Genomic DNA, 12,413 nt, shown 5'->3' with positions numbered 1-12,413 from the left:
TGCATTGACTTGAGACATTTAAACCTCTGCTTTCTGTTCCCCACAGCTTTTTGTGGAGAGCAGAAAGCAGGGGTTTAAACTTTAAATGGTTCATGAACCAATACAAACCAGCTGGGTTTGCAAACTAGCCTATCAGTTCATGATTCAGTTCATGGTTCTTGCCCATCAATAATAACATTACCCCAGCATCACTGACATCCACTTCTGACCTTCCTCCTCTGCTCTGACTTCTTCATGTCTACGCTTTGGTGATGTTAAATAAATGTATAGAAGTACTAGCTCTAAATAGTTGTCATGTTTTGATTGTCAAATCAAAACACATCCAAAGGATAAAATAGTCACTGTGAAAATATAAAAAAGGGACCTGCTGTACATATCAAATGTCCCTTTAGGCCTGTATCTTGTTGCCCTCAATGGCCAACCAAATGCCAATGGGATACCCAGAAATGACACATGAAGGCAGGAATCCCCTCACACTTTTAACCTACAGCAACTGCTATTTAGTAATATGCTGCCTCTGAACATGGAGATCCCCAAACAAGTTATATGCTTCTTAATGCACAGGTGCAATCATAATTAGTTCAAGTCATTTTGTCATCTTAAACAAGATGGACCCATTCCTACCCAGATCCAGCCAGCAGCAGCTGGTACTCAGGAAAGTGACTGATGGAATCCATCTCCCATGCTTCTAATGGCTGTTCCTGTATGGAGCATCATTTTACTATTGCAAGAAATCACTTGGGTAAATTGGCTGGAAAACTGACCCTGGGTTGGCCAACATCTTTTGTTGTTGTTAGAACCTCAACAGTAATTGAAACATCAAGGCTTGTTTACCAATACAAAGTTATCTCCACATTGTTTGGTGTCATATTAAGAGTGTAGTAACCTTGTGTTAATCACTTAACAACTTTTTTAAAAAATGTTCAAACTGGATGTCTTTCATCCTGGTGCAAAAGTAGTCAAAATATCCTTCAAACAAATCCCATCAACATCACACTTATTCCAACATGCAGGCACACTGTGACATGACAACCTTGGTGCTGCCCCAAAGTTTGCATATTTATGACATTCCCTTTCCTGAACTGATAATCACCTGTGCTCATGAGGCTGGGCGGATTTCGAGTAGTCACCTGTTGCCTACTTATTAGTGCTAAGAACAAGGAAAACCGTTCCCAGGCAGCATGCACAAGAGAGAAAAGAAAAAAGGAAAATAAAAATAAAAATTTGCCACTTTATGAATAAAACTGCATTTTCTTTTGCACAAAATTGCACTCAGGAAAAAAAAAATTAACCTTGAGAGATAGGGAACCACTTACAAACCTTCTGTCTTGGTTTCAATTAGGTGTTGAAATTAATGTAACACACTCAGAAAACACAGGAGGCAATTGTTTCTCCTGTAGCAAGAGGATACAATTTTCACTAATAAAATGTCAATACTAACATATATTGTTTGGGGAGAAGGAAAAAAAAATCAGTTCATGCCAAACGAACAGATAAAATTAAAATAAGAACAGAAAATATATGTCATTAGGGAAACTAAAACAGCAAAAACTTATTTTTAAAACCTTTCTGAATTAAAATTCCAGCAGAGAGCTGGTAAATCTGGATTTAATGATCAGTTTATTTTAAAAGGGGAGCCCGTTGCACTAATAATGTTAACATATTCAGGTTGACAAATAGGTCAGACATTTTTGCTCACCTCTTAATTTAAACACAATTAGTCTGCTGGTGGATGAAAGAGACAATAGATGTAAGGCAGATAATAGCAGCAATGAATAAAAGAACTATGGTTGTTACTGTGAATGAAACACATATAAAGCAATGACAGAAGACAGGGCAAAACACATAGATGTGTAATATTGACCAGCAAAAGTGAAGGTATGGGACATTCAGAATAAATTCTGGGCACATGGTCACCAGGAACAATTAGGGAAAAGTAAGATGCATGAGTCCACAAGGGCCAGTGGTTCCTTTGTATCTTTCAGCTCAGCCTCTCAAAAAAAAAAAAAATGATTTATATGTCTCCTTCCTCTCAGACACTGAGCTCTCAAGGTGATATACACCAAAAAAATATTGTTTGCCCTCTATAAGAATTTAAGAGAATGATTTGGTAAGACAATTTGAATTATTCTTATATTCTAGAAAACTTTTATAATGGAGTTTTGTATCAGATACCCCAATAGATGTAAAAGCACCAGTTTGATTATATTATTATTTGGTCCAGGAGGATGGGGTTCCGTGCCTTAGTCAGAGGTGTGTTCACAAACTGAAAGAGCGCTTTCAAATCAGGGCCCCCAACAATCATACACTTGGCAGTCCATGAACAGTCCTTCCCAAATGATGGAGCTTGGCCAACGCCTCTAATTGATGAACGAAGCAGATGTATAGTCAGGTAAACTGGCTATCTATTTCTAAAAGGAGTTCTAGGCATGCAGGCAGAGCCAAAGAGTGGGGTCAAGGAGCAAGATTTTGCTCAAAGCTAGAGGGAAGTATTGGCAGGAGATGAGAGAGGAAATGGAAAGGGAGAATAATGACTAATCATGAGAAGTTGCTGAAGCACAACAGATTTGTGGCGCTGCTTTGAACTCAAGGTACTTTTTTTAAAGGGAGAGGCGATGGCTCTGAGAACAAGGCACCATTTCAACTCCCAGATGGTCTCCAGTTCAAGACCTACATGCACACATACACAGGTGGTTCTGACCAGTGTCAGTTCAGAATCACTTCTTCACAACAGGTATCATAACACACAGCCTTTTCAGCAGAAGGTATATAGAAGTAACTCTAAAGTATACAGCATGTACATTTGAAGGAAGGGAGCAAGTGATGAATGAAGACCATTTGGAATTTGGACCACTTGGAATTTGGACCATTTGAAGACCATTTGGAATTCTTTTTCATAAAGAATTCAGTTGCTGCATAGTTTCTATATACGCTGTATAGCAATTTGGGGGGTGGCGTGGCACCCATGTTACAGTTCTAAGGGTTTTTTTTTATTAATGGTAATTTTTAAAACACAGTTTGCCTAAAAGAGCACTTGCTAAAATAGCACAACTGCAGTCAATACACAAACCAAATATATGGCTTGTAGCTGTGACATATATAACATTATCTTAGTGTATGTGGTTTTTAAACATATACTTTTACCCATCACAAATCACCCTGTATGGGTACCAGGTCACCTGATTGTGTGGTCTTAGTCTAATCTTTGAACATTTAATTAAGTAACACTTCTCAGGACTATGCTTTGTCTTGTACTGCCTCCAGTAAGGGCATCATGTCCTTCTTTCCCATTCAGTAGTGCATAACACTAGACAGTGGCATTTTACCCTCAAATCACCATACAACTTTCTGCTGACAGTAAAAACAACAACAACAACGCTGGAACAATTTAGGCAAAATACACAGGACAATCAAAATTGAGGTCGGCGGTGTGCCAGAGGGTGCACTTGCAGGCACTCAAAGCCGGGCTGCAAATGCACTGCGAGTGCACTCACTGCTGAGCTGGGTCAGCAAGGCAAGAGGGTGCACTGCAAATGCACTGCTGCCATGCCAACCTGCCAACCCCACTCAACCTTCCCTGGGTCTGTGCTCCCAAGCAAAGACCTGGGGAAGGCTGAGTGGGGTTGGTGAGGCAATGGGTGCACCCATTGCTGTGTCAACTCCACTTAGCCTTCCCGGGGTTTATGCTTTCAGAGGAAGCACAGACCCAGGGAAGGTAGCCTACCCTGGGGAAGGCAGTCTGTGCAGAAGCACAGGCTCTGGAAAGGCAGCAGAAGCTGAGGAAGGCTGAGCAGGACCTAGGAAGGCTCACCAGGTGTGGCACAGTTGCGGGTTCACTTGGAAGTGTTGAGTGCCAGTCCTGCTTATATAACAGAGGTCCCCAATCATTTTGAGCCTGTAGACACCTTTGGTATTTTGTCAACCTGTGGGAGGTGCAACCACAAAATGGCTGCCAGAGATGCTGCAGGCATAAAATGTAAGGTGTAGTTATGAATAATTCTAACAGCAACTCTTTAATAATTCAGGTAGAAGCTGTGCTTGGCAGAATGCCTTCTAAATGAAGATATTGTTTAAAATATTTTCTTCCATACACATAGCCTTCAGTCATACAGTGCGGATCCTTGTGTTACGGTGGCAGCTGTGCCTATGCAATTTAAAAAATCTGCACAGCCAACCAGATCTCCAATAGTCAATTGGAAGTCCTGCCCACTTTCCAAAAACACTTGGCAGGCACTAGGAATGGTGCTGGTGGGCACTATGGTGCTCAAGGATGACATGCTGGGAAAGCTGCTGTATAATTTATGCTGCATGTTGAACCTAGCTTTTCTTGCTATTAAGTTTCTGCTATGGAATATGCATAGTGTAAAGTCTTACATACACTAAATAATACAGTTTGCAACTGAATTTTTACTGTGTAAGAATAGTAAAATCCACTTGCAAACAGTCACCATGTGAAAGCCCCCTTAGTATGGGCAAAGGAGATGCATCTTTTTTAAAATATATATATATATATATTGTGAGTTATCCTTCAAATAGCTATGTTTGAAACAAGGCTGGTTAACAGAACAGACAAAATATCAAGTGTTCATTAAGTATTAACTTTACTTCATTAAAACTGCAGACTCTACTTTGCCCCCAAGTGTCCCCTGTAACTCAGCAGCAACATTTCAGGCTACAAAGGAAGGGAAAGACGCAGGACAGTTCTTTTCTGCTGCTATAAGAGCTTTTTTTGTGTGGAAAATGACTTTTGGAATTGGGTTATATGTTTTTCCCGTCACCTTCTGTTCTTCTCTAATATATCATTATGACATTTAAGATACATGCAATCAGATTGCATACATGCATTATAATTTTCCATTTATCTTACAGCTCAAATGCTTGTGAGCAACTGCTCCAGAAACAAAACTATATGAATATGAAGCTCTTTTATGAATAACACTGCAAAACCCTACACAGCATTACATCCTTCTAAACCCTCTGATTTCAGTAGATTTAGAAGGGTGTAACTCTGCTTAGGGTTGTACTAATTTTTCTAATTATTTCTCAAATTTTATAGCACATTGGTGTTTTGTCAAGTGTCTAAATGGTGTCAGTCCAGTATTTCTGTCTTCCGACATTTACTTTTCATTCCTCATCGAAGAAGTAGCAAGTGACAGTAGCATCTCATTTTAGAAGAATAAAATTTGAAGTATTTTGTCTAATTGAGACTTTGGACAGGATACCAAAGACATTTTGGAATAAATTTCATTAAGACTTCTGTGTTCCATAATTTTGGTTAACCTGAGCCCAAATTTTCCTGTCTACAAATATCTCCCTGTCATTAGAAAATAAAGAGAAAGCCACCAGTACTGGACCATCCCCTCCACAATTTAGGCATGGAGCTTATAGTCATGAACAATTCATGGTGACTAGGAGATAAAAGTCAGCCTGTTTAGACCCAGCCCAATACACTAACCACCTGCTGAACCATCTCCTTTATTGTTCCTGAATTTGTCTTTGTCTGGGTTCCACTCCCCTTTAATTCGAGGTAGTTTGATTTAAGGGAATTTCTAACATGATTTCTAGAATTGCAGCATGTGCTGCATATTGCAGCTTTGCATCTCTCCTCCACGCAACCAATGAATGTGTGCATTGGCAAAACACTGCAGAAAACCATCTTTCCAGTGGTTGTATATATGATTGCTTCAGTATTCCTTTTAGTCAAAGCTCTACTGATATTCATATGCACTCCTGAACATTAATAAAAACCACACCCAATAATTATTTAAATGAGCATAACATCAAGATTGGGTTTTTTGCAATGTTTTTCAAGTCATGCATCACTAATGGCATGCATCAACAAAGGCTGTCCCCCCCCCCCCCCAATGTCCAGTGAATATGGACAAAGATTGTGAAAAGTATTCTCCAGCCTTTTTGGTCTTGGCCCCAACCTGGTGGAACTCTGCTGAATACCAGAAGGGCCCTACAGGATCTTATGCAATTCTGCAGGGCCTGTAAGGCAGAGATGTTCCACCTGGCTTTTGGTTGAGGACAATGGTTTCCATTCTGGCTGTCATCTTCTCCTTGCTCTCCAGATTAGTTTTGTTCCTCCTCCCCTGCCCATGAGGTGGCTGTGCAGTCCAGAATGGGAAGTAATCTGTAGCTTGCTATCCAGATCCTTTTAAAACTGTTGTACTTATGTTGTCTATGCATTTTATTTTATGGCTTTCTATGTTTTTATCTACTGATGTACATTGCCCAATACCTGTAATTAAATAAAAAAAAAATGTTAATATGAACAGGATGAAAATGCATAGAGTACCTGACTTCTTTGCTATAGAAATTCATTTAACTATCCCTGAACTTTGCTCACTGTCTCTTAAATTTGCAATATCAATTTAAATGATTTTGGGGAAAATATTTATTTAATCCACATTTAAGAATTAAAGTGATCATTTCATGAAGAACCTCTACATAGGGGAGCGACAGGGAAGGGAGCAAGCAATACACTAAAACAAATGCTACATTGCAAAAATAACAACAAGAAATAAAAAAAAAATGTCACACTCTTTGATTTACAGGAGCGATATGCCCAATTTTCAGCACCTCTGCCAAGTTCTCTGGTGTTTCAAAGCTGCAGTACTGCCTATAATTCAGTTGGGGACTGACATCAAATGCCAAAGAATCACTCTCAACTGATGCTTCATTGTTGTCTTTCTTCGGGTTTTCTACTGCCTCCCTTTTATATTGGAGGTAGAGAAAGAAGAATGTTACATTTATGTGTTAATAAAACAGTCTGAATCCATAGGGAGATTCTTGTGGTCAATTTTCTGTGACAGACAAACTAACAAGGTCTCCTGGACATATAATTTTCAGTACATTGATGAAGAATGCTTTTGCTGGCTGAAAACTCACCGACCATATTAAAGATTTTTTAAAAAAATAGAACATAAAACTATTATTTACTGAAGATTTCTCAACACTGCTCTTGATTTTTTTTTCCTGTTCTTGGAATGTTGTCCAAAACTATTAAATAGGACACAAAAGACAGTCAGAGATGTTTCTAATATAAGCTACTTTTCCATTAACTGCACATATTAGAATACTTGTCCCAGATTGTCATGCTCAGGGGTTTTTTTTGAGCAGGAACACACAAGAAAGCAGTTCTGGCTGGCTTGGTGTCAGGGGTGTGGCATAATATGCAAATGAGTTCCTGCTGGACTTTTTCTATAAAAACCCCACACAACCCTGGTCATGCTGGGTTTATCCTGGGCTGATTTTAAGAGGTGTGAAAGTACCCAAAAGACAAACTAACATTTCATATATAGTCCACAGAAGGATTAAGGAGAAAATGGACAAGAGCTGTGGCATCCACTGCCAATTATTGGGATAGACTGGGTTAATGTAATTGAGTTACTGAGCAAGGCATCAATGCGATATTTGGAATAAACTCTGAAAAAACAAAGTCAGTTACGATGCAGTTTCTAACTACAGGGTATCTCCTACAATTTCCACAACTGTAATCAAGGACATGTTGGGATCAAGCTGGTATGGGGCCAGTGGATTGACCTCATATTAGAAGGAGACAGAAAACTTTTTTTTTGTCAAGGTCACCAGAAAATCAATGGGATGGATACAACCACCTTGTCTCTGTTGAAAGGGGGAGAGGGGGGGTCTTTTTCAGTATAGAAAAGACTATGTTGGGTGTCATGGAACCCACATGGGCAAAAAGCCAAGTGTGAAAGATGGTGTAATAAGGAGTGGGATTGTTTGAGACGGAACAACATTTCTGAATGGATCCATCAAAAGGTCAAGGCATGATCAAATATTTATGAAATTGTCAAGGTTTGGACTAGGCTTGCCAATCTGAATATCAGGGAAGTCAGAAAACTGTTCCAGGGAATTGTATGAAAGCAACAACAAAGGAAACAAGCAAAAGCAAGCAAGAAAATCTGGAAAAAAATGTCGATCTATACACATGCAGACCAAAAACCACAAAGAAAGAAAGATTTGTTAACCAATTTTGCTTGAATGGCCTCATGAAACTTAAATGACAAAAGCTGTTTTCATAAGAGAAGCCTCGCTGGCCTGTTGTAACAGAAGGATTTAATTCCCAAGAACCCTTTCTGCTTGGACCTGCATGATGTTCCTGGGAGTCCACTGCCACACAGGAGCACAATTTCACATGATACAGAAGGCTGCCATGGGAGGGAGAAAGGGGAAAGTTGTCAATGGGTCTTATGGTATCTGAAAGGGTAGGCAGTGATTGGATTTTGGACCACAAATGAATCGGTTTCATACAGAGATAAATAACCAGGAAAAAACAAACAAACATCAACATACCTTTTGTTGCTAGTCGGACACAGTTGATCTTGATCTCCTGCAAATAACAAAATATGAAAAGGCATCAGATATTAATATTTCCTTTTATGAACCTTAGAATTGGCAGTTTCATTAAACTGTAATCAGATAAAGTTAGGCCCTTTCCAGATGATCAGTTTTTAAGCATGACAAATGCAGAGTTGTTGCTAACTTATTATAAAGGATTGCAGGGATACTGTATCTTCTGGGAATTCAAAACCACAAACTAGAAAAACATACACCTATTATTATTATAATTGCCATGTGGAAAGTGACTGCATGAGTGAATAAAATGGGCATTGACTGATACCTGTTTGACAGACACTGTTCTTAAAATCACTTTATTACTGAACACGCCCAATATTTTATGTATGTGCTTAAAACATTTATAAATCAGCCTTCTCTCTGGAAACTGGGTGGTAGCAACAATAAAGCTAATATATATTACATAGGGCGTTTTCGCACTCACCTTCAAGTGGTGCGACCACCCTCCTCACGCCGGCGGATCTGCAGGGATTTCGCACCAGAAGCGCCGGCGCACCCAAAAGAGCCGGCGACTTCCGTCGTGAAACCAGCTCAAACGTTTTCCTGCTTCTTGGCGGTTTCCGTTTGAGCTGGTTTCGCGACAGAAGTCGCCGGCTCTTTTGGGTGCGCCGGCGCTTCTGGTGCGAAATCCCTGCAGATCCGCCGGCGTGAGGAGGATGGTCGCACCACTTGAAGGTGAGTGCGAAAACGCCCATAGTTAAATGTACAGGAAAAGAAGGGCCAGCATGTACTAAATTTACATTAACTACCTCAGATTCAGGTGAATCATAGAAGTGAACATACTAAGGCCCTCAGTTCTTGCTTGTACCCAGAATTATTAACTCTTGTATTTGTATGCTAATTTACTGCCATTCACAGAACTTCTGACATTCAATCTCAGCTTGAATCACCCAGTACTTATACATCTTGACTCTAAATGGATCTTCCTGACAACCACTCAACTCCCTAAAAGTAAAGGATTGAGGAATTCTGTTTCACCTGTATCTGAAGATGTGTGCATGGACATGAAAGCTTATACCATAGATAAAACTTCTTCAATCTTAAAGAAGAAAAAGACAGAAAGGAAAAGAGACCTATTTTGGCTTTTGATGGACTTACACACTTTATGAACTTTCTCACTTTCAATTTTTTTTATTAAGTTTAGGTATAAAGAGAAAGAGTAATGCAGGGATAAAGAAGCAAAAAATAAAGAGGGGAAGGACAAAATATAACAACAAAAGACAAAAAGAAGCAGCAATCTGAGGCTTGCAACCTGCAGCGACGCTGCTAAACTGCTTTAGCCTGGTTTGCCGCCCTAGGAGGATTGAGTTGGTGTTCACCCGTTTGGGCGCACAATGTTTGGGGCGGGGCCTGGCTATCTTAACAGCCAGACTTCAGCTCTTCCCTATCAGTCCTGCGGATGATCGATGCAGGGTAGGAGAGCTCTCTGAGCGTGTGGGGAGGCCTCCGTGTTCCCATCAGTGTTTTTGAAGCGTCTGTGGCTGCTGCGACGTCGGAGGGGTCCAGAGGGTTTCTGAGAGTGGTTAGAGGCTTGGCTTGGCTGCGGTGGCGGAGGTCCTTTTTTCCTTCGGCTGAGTGGTTTCCTTGGGCAGGGGGGTCTGCTGGGGGCTCTGGATTAGTGTTTTTGGTTAAGCCTGGGGTGGTCTGCCCTCTCCCTTTCTTGGTTTCTTGGGGTGGTAGGTCTGAGTCCCAGGGGGCTATAGGGTGGCTTCGGTTGCTGGGGCTGCCTTTCTTTGGTGAGAGTGGAGGGGAGTCGGCCATTTTAAGTCCCTTTCTTGTAGGAGGGGAGGCAGCCATTTTAGAGAGTGCTTGTGAGCAGCCATTTTGAGGGTACTATTGGGCCTGCGGCAATGTCAGGTGGTAAGGGGTCTCGCAGGTCCAAGGGCAAGAAGCCAGAATTTCTGATGAGGAAGGCAATGTAGCGGTGGATGCCAATATTATGTGTAGGTTGCAGGCTTTGGACCCTCGCCCCGGCTAGTGCTGCTAGGACGTGGCTAACCACCGGGACTGGGTAGGGGTTGTCTTGCAGCACCTTATTGATCGTGCACTTGTAGTCAGCGCAGATCCTAACCTCCCCGTTGGGTTTGACTGGCGTCACTATGGGGGTCTCCCATTCCGCATACGTTACAGGCTCTAGGACGCCCTGGGCTGTTAGGCGGTCCAGTTCTGCCTCTATTTTAGGCTTAAGGGCGAACGGGACGCGCCTCGCTTTAAGCCTTATGGGCCTGACCATTGGGTCTATCGGTAAGGTGATGGGAGGACCCTTGTAGCTCCCCAAGGACCCGTCGAAGACCTCGGGGAACTCCCGGCAGACCCCGTCGAAATTGCTGGCCTGCAAGTGGTCCACCCCCACCAGCTGGATTCCCAGTGGATTGAACCACGCCAACCCGAGAAGTGTGGTCAGTTGGCGCTTGACCACTAGGATGTCTAGGGGCCCCCTAAAACCCCCTCTTTCTACATGCACCCGGGCCCACCCCACGATGTGTACTGGGTTCTTCTGAAAGTCCCTCAGTACGAAGTCCGCTGGCCTCGTTTGGATGCGGCGGCGGGGACATAGTTTCTTGAGGGTTTCCTCCGAAATGATAGAGATGGAGGAACCCGAGTCTACTTCCATGATGCAGGGGGCGCCCTCGATTAGGACCGACATTTTGACCTTGTCTGGGGCCGCGAGGGGCAAGTTCAATACCTGTAGACTGGTGGATGCCGTCGTGTGTGTGTCCAGGGAGTCGTGATGCGCTGACGGTTGGCGGCGGCTGTTCTTGGCCCGGCAAGCCCGGGCGATGTGGCCTGTCTTTCCGCAGCTGCGGCAGTCCAGGTTGCGGTACGGGCAGTCCCGTCGCTCGTGGGGGTCGCCGCAGCTGGCGCACCTGGAACCGGTGGTGGCGGTGGCCCTCTCCGTCGCTCGTTGTCTCGCGGGGGCCCGTGTGTCCGTTCTCTGAGGCCGCCGGAGCTGAAACGCTTCTTCCTCTGCTCGGTCTTCCAGCTCCGTTTCTCCTTGGTGGACTGCTTCGCCGCGTGGCTGGCCGAACGCCTTGGTGGCCCTCTCGAACGCCGTCGCCTCGTTGAAGGCTTGTTGTAGCGTGAGCTCCTCCTTAGCGAAGAGCTTCTGCTGCAGTCGTTCGTCTCGGAGGCCCCAGACGAAACGGTCCCTCAGGGCTTCGTCCCTTTTGTCAAAATTGCAGTTCCCGGCGATCTGCCGAAGGGCCGCCAGGTAGACTGCCGCTGTCTCCCCCGACTTTTGGTCCCTCTTGTGGAAGAGGAATCGGCGGGCGACGATGGACGGTTGGGGCGAAAAGTGGCCCGTGAGGAGTCTCACGACTTCCCGGTAGGTCCTCTCGGTCAGCTTAGCTGGAGCGGAGAGGCCTCGTGCGATCTCGAAAGTTTCTTCTCCGCAGACGCTCAGCAGGACGTCTCTCTTCCTGTCGTCATCTTCGATCAGGTTCGCCCGCAGGTAGCACTCGACCCTTTCTGTGTAGGTCTCCCATCTCTCGGGGTGCTCCGGGTTGAATTCCGCAAGATGGCCCGTCGTTACCGTAGTGTTCGCCATGGTGGCGGCGGGCTGTGCGATCCTGCGGTCTCACGCCTTCCTCGTCTCCGGCCCGGTCAGGTTCCCCTCGGGGCGGCCGGACCTATCTAGATCCCATCCTCGTCGCCAGTGTAATGTACTGGGAGACGAGACGTGGTGAAGGCATAGGTCTTTATTGGTTGGTACATCACAAAAACTGGGAACATGCGGCCGGGTCCGCTAATATATACATGCATCCCGGAACATCCCCTTGGCTGGCCAGCCCAATCCTGGCCAGTTAAACTTCCCGCCCTTGGTCAGGATTGGCGGTTGCTTTTCCCGCGCTGCGCACGGCGACCCGAGGGTGGCTCGGGTCGCGCGGCGCTTGCGCTGAGTCCGATACACTACAGGATCCATAGATGAAAGTAACAAATGAAAAAGAAACATCCAGATTCTAAAGATCTCTCTTGCCATTTCAAAGTCACATGTCAGTTCCCTTTTATTAATTCAATGTTAACCAGAT

At 43.7% G+C, this 12,413-nt stretch overlaps 1 protein-coding gene across 1 annotated transcript in view; it reads right to left on the bottom strand.

Annotated features, from left to right (window-relative positions):
* PTPRT (protein tyrosine phosphatase receptor type T) overlaps positions 1–12,413 on the bottom strand; it is a 1,094,059-nt gene that overhangs the window by 191,696 nt on the left and 889,950 nt on the right. The window contains exons 13-14 of the mRNA XM_060230934.1: positions 8,323–8,359; positions 1,094–1,150 (exon numbers count right to left, since the gene is read on the bottom strand). Of these exons, the coding sequence (XP_060086917.1) occupies positions 1,094–1,150; positions 8,323–8,359 (94 nt within the window). The remainder of the gene's footprint in view (positions 1–1,093; positions 1,151–8,322; positions 8,360–12,413) is intronic.

The sequence above is a fragment of the Heteronotia binoei genome, chromosome 2, assembly GCF_032191835.1.
Source record: "Heteronotia binoei isolate CCM8104 ecotype False Entrance Well chromosome 2, APGP_CSIRO_Hbin_v1, whole genome shotgun sequence".
NCBI lineage: Eukaryota > Metazoa > Chordata > Lepidosauria > Squamata > Gekkonidae > Heteronotia > Heteronotia binoei.
Note: the sequence above shows the minus strand (reverse complement) of the source record. Positions and strands in the feature narration are given on the sequence as shown.